General features: G+C 51.1%; 1 protein-coding gene across 8 annotated transcripts; it reads left to right on the forward strand.

Annotated features, from left to right (window-relative positions):
* Nucleotides 1–54: 54 nt before the first annotated feature.
* Nucleotides 55–27,641, forward strand: LOC114606384 (glutamate receptor ionotropic, NMDA 1). 8 transcript variants are annotated; one of them, XR_003708856.2, is made up of 22 exons: nt 214–574; nt 2,601–2,735; nt 3,703–3,879; nt 5,434–5,496; nt 6,705–6,805; nt 7,179–7,300; nt 7,482–7,656; nt 7,992–8,136; nt 8,285–8,368; nt 9,653–9,788; nt 10,341–10,468; nt 11,136–11,300; nt 11,644–11,762; nt 12,626–12,738; nt 13,243–13,391; nt 13,587–13,744; nt 14,743–14,904; nt 15,426–15,535; nt 16,240–16,385; nt 20,546–20,656; nt 25,638–25,728; nt 26,533–27,641. XR_003708856.2 is itself a non-coding variant. In XM_028748571.2 (21 exons), exons 1-21 carry the CDS (start codon nt 326–328, stop codon nt 26,599–26,601), a joined length of 2,817 nt encoding a protein of 938 aa, XP_028604404.1. In that variant the 5' UTR covers nt 55–325; the 3' UTR covers nt 26,602–27,640. The 8 variants fall into 8 exon arrangements, 6 of the variants coding, with proteins under 6 accessions (XP_028604404.1, XP_028604405.1, XP_028604403.1 ...); XM_028748571.2 differs by lacking the exon at nt 25,638–25,728 and having other exon boundaries at nt 55–574; nt 26,533–27,640; XR_003708857.2 differs by lacking the exon at nt 20,546–20,656 and having other exon boundaries at nt 26,533–27,640.
* Nucleotides 27,642–28,000: the final 359 nt, after the last annotated feature.

A 28,000-nucleotide genomic window follows, 5' to 3' on the forward strand; every position in this document is an offset into this window, starting at 1 on the left:
AGATCCGGCGGCTGTTTGCAAGGGGGTGGGCATTCAGGGACTGTGACTTTTTTGCGGGGGCGGGGGGGATTCAGCACCAGGGACAGTGGCTTTTTTGCAGGGGGGCAATTCAACACCAGGGACTGTGACGTTTTTTGCCAGCGGTGGCAATTCAGCACCAGGGACAGCGGCCTTTTGCAAAGGGCCAATTCAGCACCAGGGACAGCAGCCGCCTCTGCTTCTTCCACAGGGCCGCTTCAGGACCACGGACAGACCCTCTTGCGTGGCAGTTCTCCGCCGCCTGGGGGGCCCTTGGGCTGCGCCGGGCGACGGTGGGGTGACCGCCATGCGCCTCCTGCTGCTGGCCGTGCTGCTGTGCTTCTCGGTGGCGCGGGGGGGCTGCGAGCCCAAGGTGGTGAACATCGGGGCGGTGCTGAGCACCAAGAGGCACGAGCAGGTCTTCCGCGAGGCCATCAACCAGGCCAACAAGCGCCATGGCACCTGGAAGATCCAGCTCAACGCCACCTCCGTCACCCACAAGCCCAACGCCATCCAGATGGCCCTCTCCGTCTGCGAGGACCTCATCTCCAGCCAGGTAGCCGCACCGCGCCGCCCAAGAACCGGTCGGGGGACTCCCCTCAGGGACTCCTCCTCGACATGATGGGCCAAGCTCTTGACCTGGTGGACTGGTTGGACCCAGAAAGGACCACCCAGGGACCCCTGGATCCTGTGGACTGTGGGCTTGGGGCACCAGCATAGGGCACCCTTGGCCCTAGAGACCACCCTAGGGACCCCCTTCCAGTCCTCAAGAATTAGCCTAGGGGCTCCTTGACCTGATGGAATGGTTGGCCCTAGAAAGGAACACCCAGGGACCCTGTGAACCAGAGGGTGGGTTTGGGCACCAACCTAGGGATCTGCAGGCCACAGAGACCGACCTTGGGACCCTACCGCCATAAGGACAAGGACCGGCCTAGGGACTTCTTGACCCTTCTAAGGGCCAGCCAACAACCCCTTGACCCTATGGACCAGCCTTTTGGCTTGGGGCACCAGCCCAGGGATACCCTCTCTCTCTCTCTCTCTCTCTCTCTCTCCTTCTCTCCCTCCCTCCCTCTCTCCCTTTTTCTTTTTCTTTCTCTCCCTCTCTTTCTCTCTTTATTTCTCTCCCCCTCTCTCCCCTATCTTTCTCTCCCTTATTTTCTCTCCCCCCTTGCTCCCCCTCTCTTTCTCTCTTTACTTTTTCTCCTGCTCTCCCTGTCTCTGCCTACCCTCTTTCTTTTTCTCTCTCTCTCTCTCTCTTTATTTCTCTCCCTACCTTCCCCCCTTTCTCTCCCCTTTTCCTCCCTCTCTCCCCTCTTTCTCTCTATATTTTTTCTCCTCCTCTCCCTCTTTCTTTTTCTTTCTTTCTCTCCCTCTCTTTCTCTCCCTCTCTTTCCCTCTTTATTTCTCTCCCCACCTCTATCCCCTCTCTCTTTCTCTCTCTTTCTCTCTCTTTCTCTCCCTCCCTTGCTCTCCCCTCTCTTTTCTCTTTTTCTCCTTCTCTCCCGCCCTCCCTCCCTCTCTCCCTCTTACACACCCACATATTGGGCCCTTAAAAATACCCCAAAACAGCCCATTTCCCAAGGAACAAACCGGGTCCCCAAGTCATCAAATGGTGCTATTTTGGCTCCATTTATGTCTCATTTGGGATCTCCTTTGAAGCCACCCAAATTGCAGACTGATCGACATTTACAGACTTCCTTCTTTCCCCAAACGGAGCAGAAAAGGCCATTTATAGGAGAAGCCAGCAGAGGGAGGAGGAAGTTTCCATGGAAACGCCATCTCAGTTGCTTCCATAGGGTTGGTTCCTTCCATTGATTGCTCTTCGCCTCCTCACCAGACCATTTCATCATAAATAGTCCCTGGAGGGGAAATGGCATTTAGGCCTTAAATGTGCGGTTAAGGAAATCATATTATCTTGCAATCTGGCTCAGCCGACTTCTCTCTCCGCCCGTCAAAGCCTGGGCATTCAAGGACGTCCATAATTTAATGGGAGAAACGTTGGAGGGAAATGGCTTCTTGTTGTTATTGTTGAGTCGTTTAGTCATGTCCGATTCCTCGTGATCCCATGGACCAGAGCATGCCAGGCCCTCCTGTCTTCCACTGCTTCCCACAGTTTGGTCAAACTCATGTTGGTCACTTCAAGAACACTGTCCCACCATCTCACCCTCTGTCTCCTTGCACCCTCCTCCTTGCACCCTCCATCTTTCCCAACATCAGGGTCTTTTCCAGGGACTCTTCTCTTCTCAGGAGGTGGCCAAAGTCTTGAGGCCTCAGCTTCAGGATCTGTCCTTCCAGTGAGCACTCAGGGCTGATTTCCTTCAGAATAGGTCTGTTGGATCTTCTTGCAGTCCCTGGGACTCTCAAGAGTCTCCTCCAGCACCAAAAAAGCATCCATTCTTCGGTGATCAGCCTTCTTGATGGTCCAGCTCTCACTTCCATACATCACTAGTGGGGAAACCATAGCTTGAACTATATGGATCTTTGTCGGCAAGGTGATAGGACATCCATATTTTCATGGGAGAAATGTCGGAGGGGAATGTTAGGACGTCCGTAATTCCATGGGGAAAACGTCTCTCCCACAGGTCTACGCCATCTTGGTGAGTCACCCGCCGGCTCCCAACGACCACCTCACGCCGACGCCGGTGTCATACACTGCTGGCTTCTACCGGATCCCGGTCATCGGCTTGACCACGCGCATGTCCATCTACTCAGACAAGGTAAGCCCACAGCTCCCGCTGGTCGGGACCCGCCATTCTCCTGGACATCTGGCGGGAGAAGGCCTTGACTTCTCCGCTGCCCGGTTTCCCGCCACTTCGCTTCTTGCTTGGAGACCCTCCTTGCTTGGAGACCCACCAGGAGACCCTCGGAGATGGACCCTGGTGAGTCCAAAATGGCTGGTCCATTAGAGGCATGGTGACTCCATATCAGACCATGCCTGGTGCCCCATGCTCCTCAGAAACAGCCATTTGTTCTTCTCAGGAGTCGACGTCTGTCTGTCTTCTGAGCTCCTCCAGACCCACACCACCTTCACTGGTTGAAAGGACATTGGGTATCTTTCCCATACTGGTGAGCGCCCAGCCCAAACCTTCTGGTGGAAAGGTAGAGCTTTGTATCTTCCCCATACTGGTGGATACCCAGCTCAAACCTTCTGGAGATCTTTCCCATTGGCTTCCTAAAGAGGCCCTTCCACTGCGCAGGAGGGCCGTTGTCCACAATGGTTCCCAGGTCCCCTTCCAAGGTAGCCCCATGGAGAAAGCAGGGCAGTAGACCAAGCAGATGGCCAGGTCTTGGATGGAGCTGGTACTAGAGATGTTCTTCCACCCCAGGGGAGGGATGTTCCTCAATCTCATCTCCAAGTCACCTTCCCATGGAGACAGCAGGAGATGAGCAGAGGATGGACCTCTCTGGAGAAGCAGGTGGGGTCTCAAGATGGAAGACCTCAAGAGGCTCTTTCCACCCCATAGGAGGGACATTGCCCCAACTCCTTTCTAGGTCCCCTTCCAAGGTAGCCCCATGGAGAATGCATTAGCTGAGCAGAGCATGGACCTCTCTGCAGAGGCAGGTGGGGTCTCAAGATGGAACTTCTCCAGAGGCTCCTTCCACTGCATAGGAGGGATGGCGCTTCAACCCGGACGCCCCCGCCTGGTCCGCAGTGACGCCCCCTCTGGCTCCTTCTCTCCCCAGAGCATCCACCTTTCGTTCCTCCGCACGGTCCCTCCTTACTCTCACCAGTCCAATGTCTGGTTTGAGATGATGCGCTTCTACAAATGGAACCACATCATCCTCATCGTCAGCGACGACCACGAGGGCCGGGCGGCCCAGAAGAAGCTGGAGACCCTCCTGGAGGAGAAAGAGTCCAAGGTCAGTAGCTTCCCGCCACCCACGCTTCTCTCGAAAGTCTCGCGCTTTGTCGTCCGTGTGTAGATTGACATCTGTAAATACACCTTCTCTCTCTTCTTCCCATTGTTAAACATGACCCACATTGTGCTCTTAAGCGCCGGCCGTCTAAGTCCCTGACCAAAGTTTGTTACTCTTTATTCATTTCACTTGCTTTGCCATGGTCGAAAAAAACCGAACTCTCCGACTACGTTAAAAAAAATGAAATCCGAAAGAGGCAAAAACGGGGAGACGGGGGCGGGACGTAACCTGGAGCTGGGCCAAAAACCCATTTCCTTATTGGAAGAGAGCGTCTAGGAGAGTAGGCTTGGATCATGGACTTGGGAAGGACCTGGAAGGGTTGTCTGGTTCAACCAAGGCAGGAACCTCAAGATGGAATCATAGAGTTGGGAAGGAGCCCCAAGAGTGACTTGTGAGGCAGGGATAGGCAGCTCCCTTTACCTGCTTCCTTCCTTTTTTCCATAGAAGCTCATGGTCAACACAACAATCTGATCAGTCATAATGGTCATAATTTTGTCTATACCCCCACCCATCAGACTGGGTTGGCCCAGATGCTCCAACATCTAGAAGAACACCATAAAAGGTCCAATCGTCCACAACTTCCCCAATCGCAGCTTCTCCTGAAGGTCCAGTTCCTTCTCTCCTGGGTTGGAGGCCCACGTGGTTCCACCCCCTCCAGCATTTCTCCAGCGGAAGTGGCGGAGGGGGGCTTTGAAGCCGAGCCTCCTTGGCGCGTGGTGTGAGCGGTGGCCCCACGTCGGCCAAGTCGACATATATGGGAAGCCTTCCTAGATCAGACCAAAGGCAGGACATCCAGTCCATGGTCCTCTTCTCGGTGGCCGTCAAGAATCCTGCAAGGAGGAAGGAGCTGAGGGTGGCGGCCTTGCCCCCGCTTTTCACTCCAAGCGGCCAGCATTCAGAGGTCTACCAACATTTGGGAAGAGGGACAACCCACCATCCCCTCCAACATTTCTCCCATGAAAATGTCCAGCTGCCCTCAGAAACTCACAAGGTACCTTCACCGATTTAAAGGAGAGAGGAAGAACTTGCATGAACCCCCAAGGAAACTTCCTAGGACACCCCCATAGGAGATCTTGTAGGAAACTTCTTAGGAAACTTTGTAGGAAATTTAATAGGAAACCCCTATAGGAAACTTTGTAGGAAAACCCCATAGAAAACCTGGTCAGGAACCCCCATTGGAAATGTCTTAAGAAACACCCTTAGTAACCCCCATAGGAAACCTTGTAGGAAACATAATAGGAAACCTTGTAAGAAACTTTGTAGGAAAGTTTCTAGGAAACTTAATAGGAAACTTTGTAGTAACTTAATAGGAAACTTTGCAGGAAACTGAATAGAAAAGCTTGTAGGGGTTTTTCCCCGCTCCTCTGTTACGCCCCCCCGCCCCGGATCAGGAGGAGTTGGATATGGGATTTGCTTTGAGTGCCCGTCTTTCTTCTTTCAACTGTTTATAATCTTCTTCTGTGTCTGCATATTTTCTCTGTGCACATTATCCATCAGAGTAAAAAAAGGAGCTTTGACAGCCTCGAACCGCTATCCTTTGACATCAAGCGAGGACCCAAGGTATATTTGCATGGAAATGCACGCCGCCCACCAACCTAATGAGCAAAAAAATTAAAATAAAAAATTCATAAAATTCATCAATCGGGCCGCCTCGGCCCACGGGCACCCCACAAAAAATTAGAATAAATTTTAGATATATATAGATATATATATATTAAAGGGAAAAAAATATAAAAATATCTCTGGAGCCAGCAAGCAGACTCCATGTTTTTTTTTTTGGGTCGCACGTTCTTTTCCGTTGAGATATGCTTGGTTTGAGCTTGAGTTTGAGGAGCAATCCCATCCTGGATGTCTTTCTTCGGAAGACCATGCATGTGGAGCCAGAGCGAATTTGCGAGTTTATTCCCCCCCCTTGTTTCCCCCTGGACCATCTGATTCCCCCTTCCTGTTCTCCTCTTCCTGCTCTGCCCCTTCCTGTCCCAACAGGAAATGCGAGATGCTCACTTCGATTCCCTTGCAAGGCGGACCCCTTGCGTGTTTTCCCCCTCCCCCTTCCTCCTCTTTTCCTGTTTTTTATTATTATTATTATTTTGTTTTTTGGAAAAGCAACAGGCGTTTGAGCGGTCAACTGCATCGCAAAACCAGCCAGCCAACGAATATATGGATATTTGCAGTTGCCGCCTGAGGGGCTCCCTCGCCGTCGCAAAGATGGCGATGACAGAGCGAAAAAGGCAGGTCGGCAATTTCCGAGATGGCAGGGATTCTGCAGAATTATAAAAAAAAAAAAATATTGCAAATTTTGCAAGATTTTTTTTCTTCCCAAAAACCAAATAACGAGAAATCAATTTGCCACGGTGGGTGGAATCACTTTGGCGGCCGCTGTGTATCTCTATATATGCCTTTTTTTCCTCTTTCCTGTACCAATGCACGACCTTCTTTTGGGGCTGGAGTGACTTCTGTTTGCATGCCCAGTGCAACAACAAAGAAAAATGATTCTTTTTTTAAAATAGAAAATAAAATAAAAAATTAGATTTTTATTTTTTTAAGGGGGGTGGGGAGGAAATGAACCCCAGCAGGAGAAAATAAAAGAAAAGAAAGAACGGGGGAGGAGAAAAAAAAACCGAGGAAAAGAAATGAGGAACAACTGAGTCCTTTCCAGGTAGACCTTGGAAAGAGAGAAGGAAGTATCTTTCTGAGGAAAGCATGGCTCTCGCATGGGGGATCGGGGCCCAGCCGACTGACCCCATTTGCTCGCGCCAACCTTGCAGGCCGAGAAGGTCCTTCAGTTTGAGCCGGGCACCAAGAACGTGACGTCTCTCCTCCTGGAAGCCAAGGAACTGGAGGCCAGGGTGATCATCTTGTCTGCCAGGTGAGGGCCAGCCGGTGGGGCGGGGTTGGGGTCAGGTGAGTGGAGGCGACCCCCGTTTTTCCCCCGTTCAAACTTCTCCGACGTTTGCCTCTGAGGTTTCTCCCATGAAAACAGGGACCTCCGATTCCATCCCTTCCAGAATTTATCCTATGAAAATAGGGACTTCTACCATCCCCTCTGATGTTCCTACCATGAAGATATGGACGTCCGACCATGCCCTCTGACGTTTATCCCATCAAAATGCTGACGTCCTACCATCCCCTCTGATATTTATCCCAAGGAAATAGGGACCTCCTATTCCATCCCCTCCGCAGTTTCTCCCACCAAAATATGAAAGTCTTACCATCCCAACAGCCTTCTTCTCTTTCCCCAGTGAGGACGACGCCACCACCGTCTACACGGCCGCAGCCAAAGAAAACATGACAGGTCCCGGCTACGTCTGGCTGGTGGGGGAACGGGAGATCTCCGGCAATGCCCTACGCAATGCGCCAGAAGGTAACCTGGGACCCCTCCCCATGGTCCAGCTGCCCCATGGTTGATCGCCCAGCGGTGCTCTCCTTCCCTTCTCTAAATCCATTCGGAGGTCTCCGCCCCACAGCGAGTTCACCTGGATTACCTCTGGGGTCCCGGCCAACCTAGTCGTCTATCTTCACCCCCCACCCCACCCCCATCCCAGGTCTCATCGGTCTACAACTCATGAACGGCAAAAACGAGTCGGCTCACATCCGGGACGCGGTGGCCATGGTGGCCCAGGCAGTCCACAACTTGTTTGAGAAGGAGAACATCACCGACCCACCCAGGGGGTGCGTGGGGAACACCAACATCTGGAAGACGGGGCCACTCTTCAAGAGGTAAGAGCGTCCCAGGCACCTCGGACCTGGGTTCTTTATGGAGGGGGTGGTGGGATGTCTGTAATTTCATGGGAGAAACGTCAGAGGGGATGGTAGGATGTCCGTATTTTCATGGGATGAATGTTGGAGATGATGGTACGATGTCCATAATTTGGTGGGATAAATGTCAGAAGGGGTGGTAGGGTGTCGATAATTTTGTGGGAGAAATGTCAGAAGGGGTGATAGGACATCTGTAATTTCGTGGGAGAAATGTCAGAGGGGATGGTAGGACGTCCGTAATTTCGTGGGAGACATTTCCATCCCTCCGCATCCCGATTAACCCGCCTTCTCCCCAGGGTACTGATGCAGACGAAGTACGCCGAGGGTGTGACGGGCCGGGTGGAGTTCAACGAGGACGGGGACCGCAAGTACGCCAACTACAGCGTCATGAACCTGCAGAACAACAAGTTGGTGCAGGTCGGCGTCTACAACGGCAGCCACGTAAGTATCCCTGGATGGGAGGGACCTGCCTGGTCTGGGGGGTCAGACTGGCTGACCTTCAGGGGTCCCATTCTGACTCTATAGTCATTTATCAGGGAAGGCTGGTAGAGAAGGTCTGGTCCCAACCTTTCTCTCCTCACCTCCGCAGTTCCTGCCCAACGACCGCAAGATCATCTGGCCGGGAGGAGAAACCGAGACACCCCAGGGCTACGAGATGTCTACCAAGCTCAAGGTATCATCTCTGCTCCACCTCCCTCCCTCACTAATGTCAGCCTGGTGAGGAACAGTTGAAGGAGCTGGAGAAGAGGAGAGCAAGAGATATGAGAGCCACCTTCAAACATCTCAAGATGATTGAGGGTCTGGAAGCCAAGCCTTAGGGGGAACAGTCAAAGGAGATGGCTCTTTTTAGCCCAGAAAAGGGGAGGCTGAGATGAGATGTTAGGGCCACTTTCGAAGATCTCAAGATGATTGAGGGTCTAGAAGCCCAGCCTTAGGAGGAACGGTTGAAGGAGATGGAGAAGAGGAGATATGGGAGCCACCTTCAAACATCTCAGGATGATGGCGGGTCTAGAAGCTCAGCTTTAGGAGGAATGGTTGAAGGAGAAGGAGAAGAGAAGACCAAGGAGATATGAGAGCCATCTTCAAACATCTCAAGATGTTTGAGGGTCTAGAAGCTGAGTCTTAGAGGAAAGGTTGAAGGAGATGGCTCTCTTTACCCCAGAAAAGAGGAGGCTGAGAGGAGATGATAGGGCCATCTTCAAACATCTCAAGATGTTTGAGGTCTAGAAGCTGAGCCTTAGGAGGAACGGTTAGGAACTTTGGAGGAGATGGAGAAGAGGAGACCAAGGAGATATGGGAACCACTTTCAAACATCTTAAGATGGTTGAGGGTCTAGAAGCTCAACCTTAGCAGAAACGTTTGAAGGAGATGGCTCTCTTTAGCTCAGAAAAGAGGAGGCTGAGAAGAGATGTTAGGGCCATCTTCAAACATCTCAAGATGACGGAGGGTCCCTTGGGAGGAACAGTTGAAGGAGATGGCTCTCTTTAGAGCCAAACATCTCAAGATGATTGAGGGTCCAGAAGCCAAGCCTTCGGAGGAATGGCCGAAGGAGATAGGAACACTCAGTCTGAGGATGAGGAGATATGAGAGCCGTCTTCAAATATCTCCAGGGCTTTCGCCTGGAAGAAAGAGCAAGTCCTCCCGCTCCAGAGGGTAGGACTTGAACCCGTGGCTTCCAGCTCCAAGAAAGGAGAGCTCGGCCTGACGTCCAGGAAGCCGGCTCTCCTTCCTTGGAGTCCCGGGTACCTAAGTGGAAATCGTTGCACCTCAGGGGGGTTGGTCTAGATGACCATGGACCCCCTTCCATCTCAACCACTTATGAATTCCATGTTGGCATCCCTGCTTCCAACTCTCCCCTTCCAGGAGAAGGCAGCAGAGGGGTTGAGAAGCCGATTTGGCTGGGAAGAGGACGGTGATCCATCTTCTCACTTTTTGTGGGGCTGTTCCCCTCCCCCAGATTGTCACCATTCACCAGGAGCCGTTCGTCTATGTCAAGGAGACCCTGGCCGACGGCAAGTGCAAAGCCCTCACCAACAGCACCGGCGGCTTGGTGCAGCAGGTCCTCTGTACGGGGCCCAACAAGACCATGCCGGGTACGTCTCGAACCCAAAGCGGGGGCATCAGGTCAGAATCTCCCCCACCAAGCTTCTCCATTGGGCGGCAGGCGTCTCTCCTTCTTGGGAGGGTCTGCACTGCATGGTGGAGATGAGATCCTCTTAGTCTAGACCAGGCCTCCTCCAGATGTGGTTGGCCTACACCTCCCATGATCCTTAGCCAGCTGGACCGGTGGTCAGGAACAATGGGGAGGTCCGTTCCCCGTTGATCAAGCCTGAAGAACTGGATCACTTCCTGATTGTATATGGAACGGAACCACCTGAAGGGCCGAGGTGGAGGAAGCCTGGTTCAGATTATCTCTTCCACATACGATCAGGAAGGAATCCAGCTCAGCAGGCCGGGAACAAAACAGATTGACGGGGAACGGGTCGGATCTCCACCAGGAAGCCATCCACATTGTCCTAACGGGGCCCGGTCAAATGGCATCTCCTCGACGGAAGGGCATGGAGGTGGAGTGATTGAGAAGGTCCTCTCTGTTGGGGACCTTCTGGAACGGGCCTCAATGGTCCCCCTTTCTCCTGCCCCACCAGGCCGCCCCAGCGTGATGCTCTGCTGCTATGGCTTCTGCGTCGACCTCCTGATCAAGCTGGCCAAGACCATGAACTTCACCTACGAGGTCCATCTGGTGGGCGACGGGAAGTTTGGCACGCAGGAGAGGGTGAGCGGGCCTTGGGAAGGCTGGGCAGGCCACCCTCCAACTTCTCTGAAGACCTCTGAGGGTACAGCCCCTTGGCCGGGGACGGACAGACGCCGTCCCGTTGAGAAAGGGGATCTGTGGGAAGTCGTTCCTGGAATGGTTGGCCGTACCCATTGGCTTTCCGCCCACACTGGGGTGACCTGAGGAACCTTCAGGAGAGGCCTGGAGGGTTGTCCATTCGTGAACTTGCTTCCCATAGCTTCTTCCTGCTATCCCCTTTGACATTTGTTCCATGAAAATATGGACGTCCTACCATCCCCTCTGAGGTTCTTCCCATGAAATTATGGACGTCCTACCACGCTTTCTGACGTTCTTTCCATGAAATTATGGACGTCCTACCACGCTTTCTGATGTTCTTCCCATGAAATTATGGACTTCCTACCATCCCCTTTGACGTTCATCCCATGAAAATATGGACGTCCTACCATCATCTCCCACATTCATCCCATGAAATTATGGACGTTCTACCATCACTTCCCACATCCATCCCATGAAATTACGGACGTTCTACCATCATCTCCCACATTCATCCCATGAAAATACAGATGTTCTACCATCATCAACGATGCTCATCCCATGGAAATATGGACCTCCTTGGCCTTCTCACCCCGGCTCTGTCTCAACACAGGTGAACAACAGCAACAAGAAGGAGTGGAACGGCATGATGGGGGAGCTCTTGAGCGGTCAGGCGGACATGATCGTGGCTCCTTTGACCATCAACAACGAGCGGGCCCAGTACATTGAGTTCTCCAAGCCCTTTAAGTACCAGGGACTCACCATCCTGGTGAAGAAGGTGGGTAGACATGGCCAACGACCACTAGGCATCACTGTGCCCTCCAGAGGGCTTGGTCCGCAGAGGTGGCCACTCTCTGCTTTGGTCAAGCCGTTCCCGTTGTCCATCTCCTTCCCTTTGCAAAGTCCCGATGGAATTTCTTGTGAATATAATATAATATAATCAGCATCCATTCAAAGCCACCCATATATGACATCAAGGTCCATCCTTGGAAGGCCTGGGGAGAAGAAGAGGAGAACCATTCTCTTGCCACGATCTCCTCAACCTTTGTGAGGAACCCTAAGTAGCCCCTTCCGGGGTCTTCCCCCGGCTGCTGACGCCCACTTCCGGTTCTCCGTTGCAGGAAATCCCCCGCAGCACCTTGGACTCGTTCATGCAGCCGTTCCAGAGCACCCTGTGGCTCCTGGTGGGCCTCTCGGTCCACGTGGTGGCTGTGATGCTCTATCTCCTGGACCGTTTCAGGTAACTGCGGCCACCCCTTGGTCTTCCTGGTCTTCTCCACCACTTCCTCCTCCTCCTCCCTCTACCCCCTTGGTCTTCCTGGTCTCCTCCTCCTCCTTCCTCCTCCTTTCTCCTTCCTTCTCCTCCTCCCACTCCTCCCGCTCCTCCTCCTCCCTCCTCCTCCTCCTTTCTTCCTCCTACTTCTCATCCCTCTACCCCTCCTTCTACCCCTTGGTCTTCCTGGTCTCCTCCTCCTCCCTCCTCCTTTCTTCTTAATTCTCCTCCTCCCTCTCCCCTCCTCCTCCCTTCTCCTCTTTTCTTCCTCTTCCCCCTCCCCCTCCTCCTCATCCCTCTAACCCTTCCTCTACCCCTTGGTCTTCCTGGTCTCCTCCTCCTCCACCTCCCTTCTCCTCCACCTCTTTCCTCTGCCCCTTGGCCTTCCTGGTCTCCTCCTCCTCCCTCTAGCTCATGGTCTTCCTGGCCTCCTCCTCCCCCCTCTACGCCTCTTTCCTCTACCCCTTGGTCTTCCTGGTCTGCTCCTCCTCCTCCCAGAGGAGCAAGGAAAAGTTATCCAGCTTTGCTTCCTCCCACCCATGAATGGGGGCAGGGACAAGGAACTGGATGGGCTGTTCCTCAAGACGTCACCAAATTAAGTACCCATCAATGATGCAAAGGGACCTCTGTCCACTGACTTTGCATCACTTATTCCATCTGCAAATGACATGAGGGAAACCGAGGAGTCCTCGAAGGTCCGTCCTCTGCCCACCCTGGACTTCTGGAGTTCCTCGCACCCATGAGGTCCAGAAGCTTCTTTCCACGGGGCATCTTCTAAGACCTGCTCCTCGACGGACAGCTGACCGCTGGCCCCGCTTGCTCTCTTGCAGCCCCTTCGGCCGCTTCAAAGTCAACAGCGAGGAAGAGGAAGAGGATGCCCTCACCCTGTCGTCAGCCATGTGGTTCTCCTGGGGAGTCTTGCTCAACTCTGGCATCGGAGAAGGTGAGTCTCTCCAGTGGGAACAATCTGGATGGGTCCGTCCGTAAGAGGCTGCAAAGCAAAGGCTGGTGCCACCGACCCCATCTCATCTTCTCCGATATTTCTCCCATGAAAATAGGGAGGTCCCACCATCCCCTTTGACATGGATGAAAATAGGGAGGTCCTACCATCCCCTTTGACCTTGATGAAAACAGGAAGGTCCTAACACCCCCTTTGACAGTGATGAAAATATGGACGTCCTACCATCCTCTTTGACATTGATATGGAGGTCCTACCATCTCGTTTGACATTGATGAAAATATGGACGTCCTACCATCTTCTCCGACCTCCGTCATTTCTCCCACGAGAATAGGGACGCCCAACTCAGCTTCTTCCCCTCTGGGTTCTTCCCCAGTTAGATGGTCTTCTCAAGGGGTGGCACTAGAGAGCTTGGGTGAGGTCTATCTCCCCAGGGTTTCGGTCCTTCAGATGCTTGAGGACCATCCCGAGCTGCCCTATCTCTTCCAGGCGCTCCCCGGAGCTTCTCCGCACGGATCCTGGGCATGGTGTGGGCTGGATTCGCCATGATCATCGTGGCCTCTTACACTGCCAACCTGGCGGCCTTCCTGGTGTTGGACAGACCTGAGGAACGGATCACGGGCATCAATGATCCCAGGGTAAGCATGGAAGCCTCTGACATGTCTCCTATGAGAATAGGGACGTCCTACCATCCCCTCTAGCATTTCTCCCATGAAATTATGGACGTCCTACCACCCCTTCTGACATTTATCCCATGAAAATGTGGACGTTCTACCACCCCTTCTGATGTTTCTCCCACCCAAATACGGACGTCCTACCTTCCCCTCTCCCAGCTGCGCAACCCGTCTGACAAATTCATCTACGCCACAGTCAAGCAGAGCTCGGTGGACATCTACTTCCGCCGGCAGGTGGAGCTCAGCACCATGTACCGTCACATGGAAAAGCATAACTATGAAAGCGCCGCCGAAGCCATCCAGGCTGTCCGGGACAAGTGAGTTGGACTCCTTTGACTTTTCCGGACGGGTGGGCTGGGAGGACATGGGGGACCAATGGGGAAAGAGGCGTTGGATTATGGGATTCCATTTTTATTTTTCGGCCACTTAATTTCCATGAATTTCGACCAATTAGCAACCCACTGATTTGAAGCCAATGCAAAGGCAAATAATTTTTGCGTGAATTTGGGTGGGATTTATAAGAAATTCAGCTGGGATTTCTAAGAAATTCTGCTGGGACTTCTAAGAAATTTAGGTGAGATTTATAAGAAATTTGGCTGGGGTTTCTAAGAAATTCTGCTGGGATTCCTAAGAAATATGGCTGGGATTTCTAAGAAATGGTTTGGCTGGGATTTCTAAGAAATTCTGCTGGGATTTCTAAGAAATTGTTTGACTGGGATATCTCAGAAATGTTTGCTGGGTTTCTAAGAAATTTTCCTGGGATTTCAGAGAAATGTCTGCGTCTTCTAAACAAAATGTTTTGCAGGAATTTCTAATAAATCGTTTTGCAGAAATATATAAGACATTTTACTGGGATTTCTAAGAAAATGTTTGGCTGGGATTTCTAAGAAATAGTTTGGCTGGGATTTCTAATCAATGGTTTTGCTGGGTTTCTCGTAAATTTTGCAATCTAATTTATTGTTTTGCTGGGATTTCTAATCAATGGTTTGGCAGGAATTCCAAAAGAAAGGTTTGGCGGGATTTCTCAGAAATACTTGGGCAGGAATTTCTCAGAAATGGTTTGGCAGGAATTTCTAAGAAAAGGTTTTGTGGGAATATCTCAGGAAAGGTTTGGCGGGAATTTCTCAGGAAAGGTTTGGCAGGAATTTCTCAGGAATGAATTTGCCGGGATTTCTGATCCTTTCCTTTCGGGACCGCTTCATCCTGCGAAAATCCTCCATCGGAAGAGGGGGAGGGAAGGCTTCTGGAATTTGCCGGGAGCGCTGAAGTCAACCCCCTTTTCCCGGTTACTGTTCCCACTTGTGTCTCCACCCAGCAAGCTCCACGCCTTCATCTGGGACTCGGCCGTCCTGGAGTTCGAAGCCTCCCAGAAGTGCGACCTGGTGACCACTGGAGAACTCTTCTTCCGGTCTGGATTCGGAATCGGAATGAGGAAGGACAGTCCCTGGAAGCAGAACGTCTCGCTGGCCATCCTCAAGTCCGTACCCTCTCCCCTGCCCACGGGAATGATCCAGGGAAGGGGGTTGGGGTTGGGCGGAGAACACCAGATCCTCCGAGCATCCCGGATCGATCCCGGAACTTCCCTTTCCCACTCCGGAGGAGAAACACAAGAGGACCTCTTTTCATGGGAGAAAGGTCCAGGCATCTCCTCTGGGGAAAATCGGGAAAATAGGATATCCAGGGTTCGAACCGGAAAGCTGCCGGCCCCTCTAACGTTCCTCGCCCCCCAAAATCGGGATGATGCCAGAAGCATCAAAGAGGGAGTCCGGATGGGCTTGACCTCCTCTGGGTCTGTTAAAGATGGCCGAGGAGCCTTATTGGTCCAAGTTGGTCTCCTGGAGGACTCCCTTGGCCTTTCCTGGGACTCCCTTGGGTCCCCGTAAGAGATTTGAGGGTTGCAGGGCGGGGCTTCACCTGGCCTCCCGCCCCATCCCCCAATCCATATTTTATTCAAGATGGCAGGACTCCCCGCTTCAGCTCTCTCCTCCCATCCCACAGCCTCCACGAAAATGGCTTCATGGAAGAGCTGGACAAGACGTGGGTGAGGTACCAGGAGTGCGACTCAAGGAGTAATGCCCCAGCCACCCTCACCTTTGAGAACATGGCAGGTGGGTTCCTGGACCTCCCTGTTCCCCCTGGAGCTCCCTTCCCTCAGGGATCAGAGAAGAAGGGGCACGAGGGACACCCCCACCACCCCCGGGGGTCATCCAGTCCAACCCAAGGCAAGGCACAAAATGTCCAGTGCTTAGCCCGGTTCTTAAGAATAAGACTATTGAGATGATGGTGATGGATGATGGGCCTTAGTTTGCCTACCCATCATCCAGTGCTTAGCCCAGCTCTTATGAATCAAAATATTGAGATGGTGGTGGTGGTGATGATGGATGATGCTGATGGGTGCTTAGCCAGGCTCTTAAGAATAAGACTATTGAGATGATAGTGGTGGTGGTGGGTGGATGATGGATGATGATGATGATGAGTGCCAAACTTAGATTCACATTATTATTATTAGTTATATATATTGCTGTTATTGTTACTATTGCCATTTCTAACTACTACTGCTACCACCACCACCACCACCATTTGCAAGTATCCCTATCCCTATCGCTATCCTTCTTCTTACAATTATCATTTGTGATTCCTATTCTTATTCCGGATCCCCATTGTTATTACTATCACGACGATTGCCGCCATGATTACAATTCTCACTCTGCTTCCTGGACAACCCTCGACTGTGGTGGCGGTGTGTGTGTGCGCGCTTCTTTCGAACCCGACTCTCTGACCCTTCTCCCTCCCGCGTTTCGACCCCCCCCAGGCGTCTTCATGCTGGTGGCTGGCGGGATCGTTGCCGGAATCTTCCTAATCTTCATCGAAATCGCCTACAAGAGGCACAAGGACGCCCGACGGAAGCAGATGCAGTTGGCCTTTGCCGCCGTCAACGTCTGGAGGAAGAACCTACAGGTAGGAAGAGGCCATTTTTGGGGGGAGAAGAGACCACGGCGGGGGGCAGGTAACCCACAAAACCGCCGGAAAAAACACCAAAACAAGTGGGACGTATTTGAATTTCCATTTTTTAATTTGGAGGTCCTTTTCCATTTCCCATTCCTTCACCCCAACAGTCACTACGGTGCCGAAGGGGAGTAGAATCAGGGGGACGCCCTCTCCGTGGCTCCCACTTATGGGGTGGGGGAACCCCATAAGAGTCGCTCCTTCCAAGAGGGCGGAGGGTTGGTTTGGATGACCCCTGGGGGACCCCACTGCCCCACTCATCCTGGGAAGGCCTTTGAGGGGCCCCTACCCTCCTAAATAGGGGGGCAAATGCCCCAATGGAAATAGGGGCATCCTATTTGATCCCCTACAATGGGAATAGGGACGTCCTATTAAATCCCCTACAATGGGAATAGGGGCATCCTATTAAATCCCCTATAATGAAATAGGGGCATCTCATTCGATCCCCAATAATGAAATAGGGGTGTTCTATTCAATCCCATATAATGGGAATACGGGCATCCTATTAAATCCCCTACAATGCAAATAGGGGCGTCCTATTCGATCCCCAATAATGAAATAAGGTAAAGGTAAAGGTACCCCTGCCCGTACGGGCCAGTCTTGACAGACTCTAGGGTTGTGCGCCCATCTCACTCAAGAGGCCGGGGGCCAGCGCTGTCCGGAGACACTTCCGGGTCACGTGGCCAGCGTGACATCGCTGCTCTGGCGAGCCAGAGCCGCACACGGAAACGCCGTTTACCTTCCCGCTAGTAAGAGGTCCCTATTTATCTACTTGCACCCGGGAGTGCTTTCGAACTGCTAGGTTGGCAGGCGCTGGGACCGAACAACGGGAGCGCACCCCGCCGCGGGGATTCGAACCGCCGACCTTTCAATCGGCAAGCCCTAGGCGCTGAGGCTTTTACCCACAGCGCCACCCGCGTCCCTTATAATGAAATAGGGGTGTCCTATTCAATCCCCAACAATGGGAATAAGGACGTCCTATTAAATTCCCTACAATGGGAATAGGGTCGTCCTGTCAATCGGGGTCTGTCCATCCCTGCGTCCTGCCCCCTCCGCTGCCCAAACGAGGCAGGCTCGAATTTTGTAGGGCATCCTGAGTGCAATTGTCACTGCCATTTTTCACTTGCCAACTTTCTAGAGAGGAGAAACGCTTCCCTGGGTTGACGGCGGGTCCGGTCCGAGGTTTGGGGTTTGGCTGAGATGTGGGGTGGGGGTCCAGGATTTTTTGGGTGGGGGCCATCCCACCCCACCCCACGGCCGACGAGGAAAGCTGACGTTCCGGAGATCCGTTTGACAATGTAAGACTTTTCCGCAGGAGGAACCCTCCGGCCACTAGTACAATGCTAGAAGGTAGGCGAGCGGGAAGATTTCTTTGTTCAATAAATACCAATTAAAAAAAAAAGTCAAATAAAAAATCAAAATATGACCAATACACACACACACACATACATACATACATATACATATACATATTATATATAATATATGTATATGTGTGTGTATATATATATATATATATATATATATATAAAATTTATAGAAGTCTATATATTACATATATGTGTGTATGTGTGTGTGTGTGTGTCTATTCAATAAGATCAGAATATGACCAAACATATATAAAATATTATTTATATATGTATATAAATAATATATATATAATTTATATATGCGTATATAATATATAATACATATAAGTATATAATGCATATAATATATATATAATGTATATATGTATATACGTATATGTATGTGTGTGTGTGTGTATATATATACATAGACACACGCACGCACACACGCACACAGGTGTTTCTTTTCAAATTATTATTTGAAATCATGGGCGGGGTAGAAATAATAAATTATTACTATTATTATTATTTGGTTTTGGTCACTCTTCGGCCATGGCGCAACGCCGTGGCAAGCCATGTGCTGATACCTCTGGATCAATATATGTAAATATATATATATATTTATATGTGGGTATCTCCCTATCTATATATATTTAGATATGGATCTTCATCCATTCCATCCTATCAATTGCTTTTTTCCTGTGCATGCCCGGGGGGACAGGGGGGAGAGGAAGATCGGGAACGGAAGCAGGAAATGGATTCAATTCCGGTCGGGCCCCCAACCCGGATGCGGAGGAGCCAGACCTGGTCTCTCTCCCCCCCCAAAAAATTACCTAAATCCAAAGGGGGGGTCAGAAACGGGGTTCCCCAAGGGGAGGATACAGAGGGTTCAGATCGGGGGGGCCTCCCCCCAAAACCCCAAATTCCACTGTAGCCCAAAGGGTTGGGATCAGAAACGGGGTTTCCCTCCCCAAAATGGGGGCCTCCTCCCACCCCCCCAAAACCAGGTCTGGTTGCCTCCCACCCAACCTCCCCCCACGATTCTCTCCCCTCCCCCCTCCTTGACGGCTTTCGTTCCCGCTCCGCCCCCAACCCTCCAGCTGCCCCCACCCCATTTAACCCCCCCTCGGATTCCCACCCGGGGTCCCTCCGGAAAGCAGCCCCCCAGCTTCCGGCCGCCGATCTCGGGAGACCTATATACCCTCCTTGATTTCCCAATACTGGTTTTCGTTTCTTTCTTTAATTCTGATATTTTACCCCCCATTTCCCCCCCTTAACATACAATGACTTCCCTTCTCTTCTGATGCAGTCTTCTCTCTATCTCCCAGCCGTAGGACCTGCCTTGACCAAAGGCCCTGATCCTATTTATTTAGGGGTAGGTGGAAAAAGTCTCTTGCCCCCCTCTCTAGAAGATGGAAGAAAGGGGGCTACAGCGACCGGCAGGGACCGCCCCCCTCCCAGGCCACCAATTGGGTGGGGGCCCCTCCTCTCCAAGCTCCTGAGAGGAGGCCCTCTGAGCTGCTGCAGGAACCCCAAGGTTGCTTGTAGCTCCGTCCCGCCCCGTTCCCCTGACCCCTTCTAGAAAAGGGTCCGCCCCACATACAAGGTCCTCACGTACAGATTCTGTCAGATGTTCGTCCCATGAAATTATGGACGTCCTACCACCCCTTTTGACGTTCTTCCCACAAAATTATGGACGTCCTACCATCACCTTTGACATTCTTCCCATGAAATTATGGACGTCCTACCACCCTTTCTGACGTTCCTCCCATAAAATTATGGACGTCCTACCATCCCCTTTGACATTCTTCCCATGAAATTATGGGTGTCCTACCGCCCCTTCTGATGTTCTTCCCATGAAATTATAGACATCCTTCCTTCCCCTCTGAGGTTCTTTCCATGAAATTATGGATGTCCTACCATCCCCTTTGACGTTCTTCCACCAAAATTATGGACGTCCTACCACCCTTTCTGACGTTCCTCCCATGAAATTATGGACGTCCTACCACCCTTTCTGACGTTCCCCCCATGAAATTATGGACGTCCTACCACCCCTTCTGACATTTTCCCCATGAAATTATGGACGTCCTACCACCCTTTCTGACGTTCTTCCCACAAAATTATGGATGTCCTATCACCCCTTCTGACGTTCCTCCCTCGAAATTATGGATGTCCTAGCATCCTCTCTGACATTCCCACCACTAAATTATGGACGTCCTACCATGACGTTCCTCCCCGGAAAACAGGGTCTTCCTATCACCCCTCCCACTGATGCTTGTGGTGCTTCTGACCTGAACCACCCCATTCGAGACCCCCAAAATCGCCCTCTCGGCGGGGACCTGCCCCGTTTGCCCCAGGGATGGTTTTGAGGGCAACTGTACATCCTCTCTGACATTTCTCCGGGAGTTGGGGGAGAGGAGTGTCTGGTTCTTCCCCCTTCCATGAAAAGAGGTACTTCCGATTCTATTCCAAGAGGGGCGTCCTCTCCCACCCCGTCCTGTGAAATTAGGGTACATCTATGAAAAGGACAGCGGATTCGCTCAGAGTCTGGGGTGGCTCCCAGGATCGCCCCAGCCCAAGATGGCCGCTCGGAAGGTCAGCGCTCGGAGGGGCCCTCCGGAGCCCAGCTGCCCGGCCGCCCTGTAGGGCAGGAGGAGCACACCAGGCGAGCAAGGCAGCCCATGAAAGCGAGGCACAGTGTAGACGCGGCAGCCGGTGGCGGCCGTCCGGAGATCTAACCGCTTATGTACATGTTCGTTTTAGGATAGACCAAGTGCTAGAGCAGAACCAGGCCCTAGAATGAAAACCACTTTTAGGTCCATCACATCCACGCTGGCCAACAGCTTCAAGAGCCGTAGGTCCTGCAGAGACACGGTAAGAAGAAGACAACCGGTTGTGCCCTCCTTCTTCCTCTCTCTCTTTCTCCTGCCATCCCATCAACCGCCCCATCTCACAGCCGCCATGGCCCCGTTTCGTCCTGTCAGTCCGTCTCCACCGTCTGTCCCAAAGATCGAGGGCTCCCTCTTCTCCCCGTATGTGGTTTGTTTTCCTTTCTGTTCCGACCCCCCAAAAAACCCAGATTTTTCTTTCCCCCTCTTTTGATTTCCAGTCCTTCCTGTCCTGGTCCCCGCCCGGAAAGCGGTCCGCCGTGCCGTCTTCCCCTCGTCCGTCCCCTGCCCTGCCATCTCCACCGTCTCCCTCTGCCTGTGGTAACAGTACGGCTCCGCAAGCAGTGGCCAGCAGGACTCCCTGCCACCGCCCTCTCCTGCCGCCACACTTCCTGTGAGATTCAGGCAAGGTGCATGGCCTCGCCCGGCACCATGTCTCTCGTCACCTTCTGTACCTGTGTTTTTCTGTCCGTGGCGTCCTTGGAAATGACGAGGCGGGGGAGGGGCCCTCCATCATCAGGCGGACGGCCGATTTCCATTGCTTAGCCCACACCAACGTTTCTCCCATGGAAACAGGGGCGTCTGGCCGCCCTCTCTGACGTTGACCCAACAGAACCGGCAACCCAAGTCCCCCCCGGGCCAGATCAGGCCATAGCTGTCAACATTTCCCTTTTCTTGTGAGGAATCCTATTTGGAATAAGGGAATTTCCCTTTTAAAAAGAGAACCGTTGACAACTATGGATCAGGCCCATTTGGGTCCTCAATCCAGGAAGCCGGATCTGTAAATCTCGCCGACACCGATGGGACCAAGAGCCCGAGCAGCGGCGGCTTGGCTGCTCCAACGCTGCGCCTGGTTTGCCCCGGCGGCATTTGATCGGCAGGGATGGCCCCGCCCTGCGCTGGGATCCGGGCTCGCCATGGGATTGGTCGAGCCACTGCCGCTCAGCCTCTTTGTCCCATCCTTGTTGCCAATAATCCTGGGTTCTGGCTTCACTACGCCTCTTCCTCCCACCGCTGCTCAGCCTCTTCCTCCCGCCCCTGCCGCCCCTGCCGCCCTGGTGCCCCTAGGGTAAGGTTCCCAGGCATCCCCGTTTTCCAGGGACCGTCCCCAGATTTAGAAATCCTACAAAATCCATGGAGATTGAAAAGCATCCCCGGATTCATGGGGGGAAATCTGGTCACCTTATTCTACGGGCCAGAGAGTGAGTGAACAAGCTCTCTCTGTCTACTCACGAGAATCGGTGGTGGCAGTGGCAGCAGCCCCTGGGAAGTTGGGGCTGGGGGGTGGAGAGGAGGACAATTTGTCCCCCTCACCTCTTCTTCCAGCTCCACTCCCCGGTTCTGCTTCTCCAGCCCGCCACAAGGTCTGTGGTACAGTAGACCGGCCGGCTGCTAGAAAAAATTGCCAACCCCTGTCCTGTTCCATACCTGCCGACATTTCTCCCATGAAAATATGGACGTCGTATTTGGTACCTCCCAACATTTCTCCCATGAAAATACAGACTTCTTACGATCCCCTCTGACATTTCCCTCATGAAAATATGGACGTCCTCTTCCATACCTGCCAACATTTCTCCCATGAAAACAGGAATGTCCTTAGGAAAAGCGGGATCAACCCCGGATCAAACTGGAAACTGCCATGGCTTCTTCAGATCTTGGGCTGTCCCTGCAAAATAGGGACCCTGGGATATCTGTTAGGATCCCTCATCCCAATCTGTTGATAGGCTGGGAAAGAGGCCAAGGCGGGATAACCCGAACTTCCACAATCTGCAGACTTTCCTGTTTTCCTATGTGCAGGCAGTTCCCCAGCCAGATGAGTGGGATATTATTATTATTATTATTATTATTATTATTATTATTATTATTATTATTTTATGGCTCTTTGGCAACAATAATTGTGGTGGTGTTGATGATGATATATATAAAATAATATTGTTATTAGTGTTATTATTCTTATTATCATCATTATTATCATTATCATTATCATTAATTTATTTTATGGCTCTTTGGCAACAATAATTGTAGTGGTGGTGGTGATAATGATGATAATATATATAAAACATTATTGTTGTTATTGTTATAATTATTATCACCATTATTATTTATATTATTATTGTAATCATCATCACAATCATTATTATCATCAGGTAGGCAGCCGTGTTGGTCTGACGCAGCAGAAATAAAATAATAGTAATAATGATAATAACCATAATTTTTTATATATATATTCTTATCGTCATCAATATCATTATTATCATCAGGTAGGCAGCCGTGTTGGTCTGACACAGCAGAAATAAAAGAAGAAGAAGAATACTTATTATTATTATTATTATTATTATTGGAAATTAATATATTTCACAAAACTTCTCCCATGATTTCTCAAACTTATTCCAAAGGGCGTTGGGCTACAATTTCCTCTGAACATCCTCCTGTATCAATGTGAAGATTGCTGTCACTCTCTCTGATCAGCCCCAAATATTCCTCATTGTTTCCACTCGGGATTTCCTCTGAAAATTCTCCTGTATCAATGCTAAGATCACTGTCATTTTCTTGGAGACCAGCCCTGAATATTCCTCACCGCTTCTCCTCCGAATTTCCTCATCAAATCATCCCATATCAGTGCCAAGATCACCGTCACAGCCCCCCCCCCCAATACCACATTAAAATACCCTTGAATTTTAAGGATGTTTAAATGAGTATTCAAGATTGTAAAACAGAAAAAAATTAATTAAAATTATATATATATTTAAAAAGACACACATATCAAAACCAGTAAAAACAATTCTAACAGAAACAACAACAACAACAACAACAACAACAACAACAACAATTTATTTATACCCTGCCCTCCCCGGCCAGGGCCAGGGCCAGGCTCAGGGCGGCTAACACCAAATATAAATTACAATAAAACATAATAGGAAAAAACCAAGAACAGTTAATTAAAATGCAGCTTAAAATGCAGCCTCATTTTAGTAGTAGCCCATAAGCGAAGACCATAAAGGGAGGAAACATCAGAACTATTTTTTATTTTATTTTATTTATTTTAATTATTAATTACTATTAGTAGTAGTAACCTATAGTAGCCCATAAATCAAGACCATAAAGGGAGGAAACAGAATTAAAAAGCAGTTTAACAGCATGTCAATCCGTTCTCATCCCTTTTTATTTATTTTTAATCCATTTCCGAATTTTTTGTCCATTTCCCACGGCAGGTTATTCCTTGTTGAACATCCCAAGCCACCACTCTGTGGCATTCTGGCTCCACCTCCTTTTGCTGAATTTATTCCTCCCTCCCCTCCATTCCCTCGTTCTCCTGAATATCCATCCATCCATTCCTTCCTTCCTCCCTCCCCTCCATTCCCTCGTTCTGCTGAATATCCATCCATTCCTTCCTTCCTCTAAATATCCATCCATGCTTTCCTTCCTCTGAATATCCTCCCATCCATTCATTCCTCCCTCCCCTCCCCTCCATTCCCTCATTCTTCCCACCGCTCCCGCCATTCTTACTCCCGGTCGGCCTTCTCCTCTCCTCTCCTCTCCGCTTCTCCTCCTCCAAACCCTCCTTTCCGCTTTCACCTCAGCACATTCCATCTTCCGCCCGTCCCTCCCGCCGTCACTCTTTCGTTGGGAATTTCTCTTTCGTTCCATCTTCCACTCTGGGCGGTCACAATCCAAATGATTGCGAATTTGGGTCGGTCTCGACGTTTGCAGGATTCAGGCTGTTTCCAAGGAGCAGATTGCACCAAAGCAATCCGTCCAAATGATTAAATCAGGTTTCTAATCAACATTTGCAGAATTCCAGCTATTTCCAAGGAGCAGATTGCACCAAAGCAATCTGTCAAAAATATCAGGATTCTGATCCACATTTGCAGGATTCCAGCTGTTTCCAAGGAGCCAATTGCAGTAAAGCAACCCGTCCAAATCATTCCACCAAATTTGATTTAATTCCCAGATATCTTCCCCATTGCGCATCATCCTTTCCGGCATGGTCGCCACGTGGGCAGGAAAGTTCCATCTCCCTCTCCAAACCCCCGGCCCGTTTTGGAGACCCTCTATTATGCATGTTTCTGAGTTGGTGGGGCATAGGGGTTGACCTCATCCCCGCCCTTTGGCGTCTTTCCAAAGGTCCCAGACATTGAAAGGTCCACCTGGGGCGAAAGCTAACTTCTCGGCCATCTTGAAATTCTGATTTTTCCCCTCCTCTCTCTCTCCCCATCAAAAGGACATCTGTCACAAGATATTGGGAGGGTGGTATTCCAGAAGGGGAAATGTCTCGGCCGGAAAAGATGGCTTTCCGCCTTCTCAAACTCCCCCCACATGACTCTCCGTTTATTCCTCCTGTTCGTAACTGCAGGGATTTATAAAAAAAGTCTCCCCCCAGTGGTGGGTGTTTGCATAACCTCCAACATTTCTCCATTGAAGATAGGGACATCCTATTCCATCCCCTCCATCATTTCTCCAATGAAAATGGGGACATCCCATTCCATCCCCTCCAACATTTGTCCCATGAAAATAGGGACATCCTATTCCATCCCCCCCAATATTTCTCCGATGAAAATAGGGAAGTCCTATTCCATCCGCTCCAACATTTCTCCCATGAAAATAGGGACGTTGTATTCCACCCCCTCCAACATTTCTCCCATGAAAATAGGGACATCCCAGGAACAGCGGAACCTTCCGGGATCCCGGCGGAAACTGGGCTGGATTCTTCTATCCCAGGAGAGAGAGGGGTGCTCGGAGGGTCTGCTTCCTCTGGTGGCTTTCCCTTCTAGGCATTCCAGTGTGGAGGGTAGAGGGAGGAGGAGGAGGAGGAGGAAGAAACGCAGCTCTGGGTTGGCCGGGTTGGCCGGGCGGCGTCCCGCTTTCCTGGGGTGGTGGTTTTGGCGGTGTCCCCGGGTGCCGGCACCGGGTTCAAAGCCGGCTTTCGATGTAATAGACCATCCCTTTGATGCGCCTGCTCCCTACAGACACCCCCGCGAGGCCGCCACACCCAGAGTCCGTGAGCTGCAGATAAAGCCCTGTAGAGAATTCCCGGCTTCAGGAGTTCCTCCGCAAAGGGTGGGATCTTGTTGTGAATGTTGATGCATTTTTGTCCTGTATCCAAAGTCCTGTTTGATCTTGTGGGACGGGTGGTGGTGCAGGTGGGGGGAACAACTGGTCGTCCCCTTCCGGGACATCCCAGAAAAGGGCCGGGCGGGAGAGGAGTAGGGCGGCCATCTTGGAAAAAGTGGCTCTTTTGCGAGCCGAGTCGCCGAGCTTTTTCCCGGAGGGAGTTTCTTGGCGTACATGAAGGGAGAGTCGTCGGCAGATTTCGAAGGGGATCGACCCGAAATTGTCAAGGGGTCGAAGCTGCCGGGCGATTCCAAAGGGGATCGGCCCGAAATGGCTGAGCTAGCGGGTGCTGCTTTCCGGGGGAAGAGGCTGCGCTGCGAGGGGGAGGGAGCCCCCGCCCCACGTGGCTGCCCCCTGGGGGAGATCCTTGAGGGATGATGCGCTCCAACCGGGAAGGAGCTGAGCCGAATGGAAACTGGGGGCGGGACACGACGACACAGGTCAGGGTTCTGAAATTAGTAGGGTGGCCCTATGTCAGGGTACCTAAAATGGGAAGGGTGGCCCTATGTTCGGCTCTGCCCACATTGCGGCACTCTGACTTTTTTTGTGGGAACAGAGCGCATCCCCGGAGATTCCCCGCTTGGTGCTCGCAGCCTTGAATGCAGTTTGGAGGCGCAGCATCTTCCTTGAGCGGTTTCCTACCGGGGCGGTGGCGGCCTGCAGGGGCAGCATGTGTCTCGGCCTCGCTCTGGCCTGCCTCTGCCTGACCACCGCCCTTCCCCCGTGTCTTGTCTTTTGTCTCCCCTGCAGCAGTACCACCCCACTGACCTTGCGGGGCAGCTCAACCTCTCGGACCCCTCAGTCAGCACCGTGGTGTGAGGGCCCCCGTCGCTTCTTTCCTGCCACCCCCTCTCAGACTCCCCCCGGGATGGACCAGCTCTTCTTCTCCCACTGACCTACCTTGTGGACTGGTGCTGAGGAGGTGGTCCCGCCCACCGTGCGACGGACGGACGGAGAACGAGCTCTGGCATGCCTCCAGCACCCGCTTCCCGTTTCCTTGCGCCCCTTCGAAGGACACCCTCCCAGGGCAGCCCGGCTTTCCCGCTTCCTGAGAATTGAGGCAACTGTGCGGAACTGGGAGAGTCCCGTCCTTGTACAGTTCTCCGCTTCTGGTTGTCCACGTTGGGGCTTGCTCGATTTGGGGGAGCCGACTGACTGACTGACCTTCCTGTCCATGTACATAATCTGCTTCTCTTCCTACTGTCCACTTTGGGGATCACTCAATTTGGGGGGGGACTTCCTTCCTTCCTTCCTTCCTTCCTTCCTTCCTTCCTTCCTTCCTTCCTTCCTTTTTTCCTTCCTCCTTTCCTTCCATCCTTCCCCCCTTTGTTTCTTTCCTTCCCTCCCCCCTTCCTTCCTCCCCTCCTCCCCTCCTTCCTTCCTTCCCCTCCTTCCTTCCTTCCTTCCTTCCTTCCTTCCTTCCTTCCCTCCTTCCTTCCCTCCCTCCTTCCTTCGTCTCTCCTTTCCAAGACTTCCCAACCACCCCTTCCCTGCTTCTTGCCATTTCCCCAACATTCCTACCTATTCCCATGGATCCATTGAGCTGATTTTCTCCCTTCTTGGGTCTCTTAGAGATCCACTCATCCCCTGATCTTCCCTTTATTGTATATTATGCTTTCAGAAACCCAGCCAGATGGCGGGGTAAAAATAAATTGTTGTTGTTCTTATTATTATTGATGATATTATTATTATTATTATTGATTTTATTAATATTGTTGTTGATATTATTATTATTGATATTATGTTGTTGTTGTTATTTACCTGAATCCTGCTAGCATTTTCACTCGTCTGAAATTTATCTAACATCTGGAATTGTGGGCTGGAATTTGGACGTCTCTTCCTAAGGATTCTGTGGATTTTATTAATGATTATTATTAAAATAAAATGTAAATAAAAGTTGTTTTATTATTTTTATTTTTATTATTATACATTATTATTATTTTATATTATTAAAGTTAATAATAATAAATGTAAGGAACCGCAGAAAGAGGGGGAAGGAAGTACCTAGATAATTAAATGAGCAAGGTAAATGAATTTGGGTAAGCGGAAGATATTCGGAAATAAATTTAAGGAACCGCAGGAGGAGGGGGAAGGATGTAGATAATTAGATGAGCAAGTTAAATGAATTTAAATTGAATTTCTAATATCTTCTGCCTATCCAAATTCCTGCTCAAATCTCCCCATCCAATCATCTCCTGCAAATATAACAATAATTACA

Source organism: Podarcis muralis, chromosome 11 (assembly GCF_964188315.1).
Source record: "Podarcis muralis chromosome 11, rPodMur119.hap1.1, whole genome shotgun sequence".
In the NCBI taxonomy this organism is placed as follows: Eukaryota; Metazoa; Chordata; class Lepidosauria; order Squamata; family Lacertidae; genus Podarcis; species Podarcis muralis.

Coding starts and splice junctions, on each gene's coding strand:
- LOC114606384 (XM_028748571.2), top strand. CDS start 326: ATGCGCCTCCTGCTGCTGGCCGTGCTGCTGTGCTTCTCGGTGGCGCGG. Junction 3,880..5,433: donor TGGAGGAGAAAGAGTCCAAG/GTCAGTAGCTTC, acceptor ATTATCCATCAG/AGTAAAAAAAGGAGCTTTGA. Junction 6,806..7,178: donor GTGATCATCTTGTCTGCCAG/GTGAGGGCCAGC, acceptor CTCTTTCCCCAG/TGAGGACGACGCCACCACCG.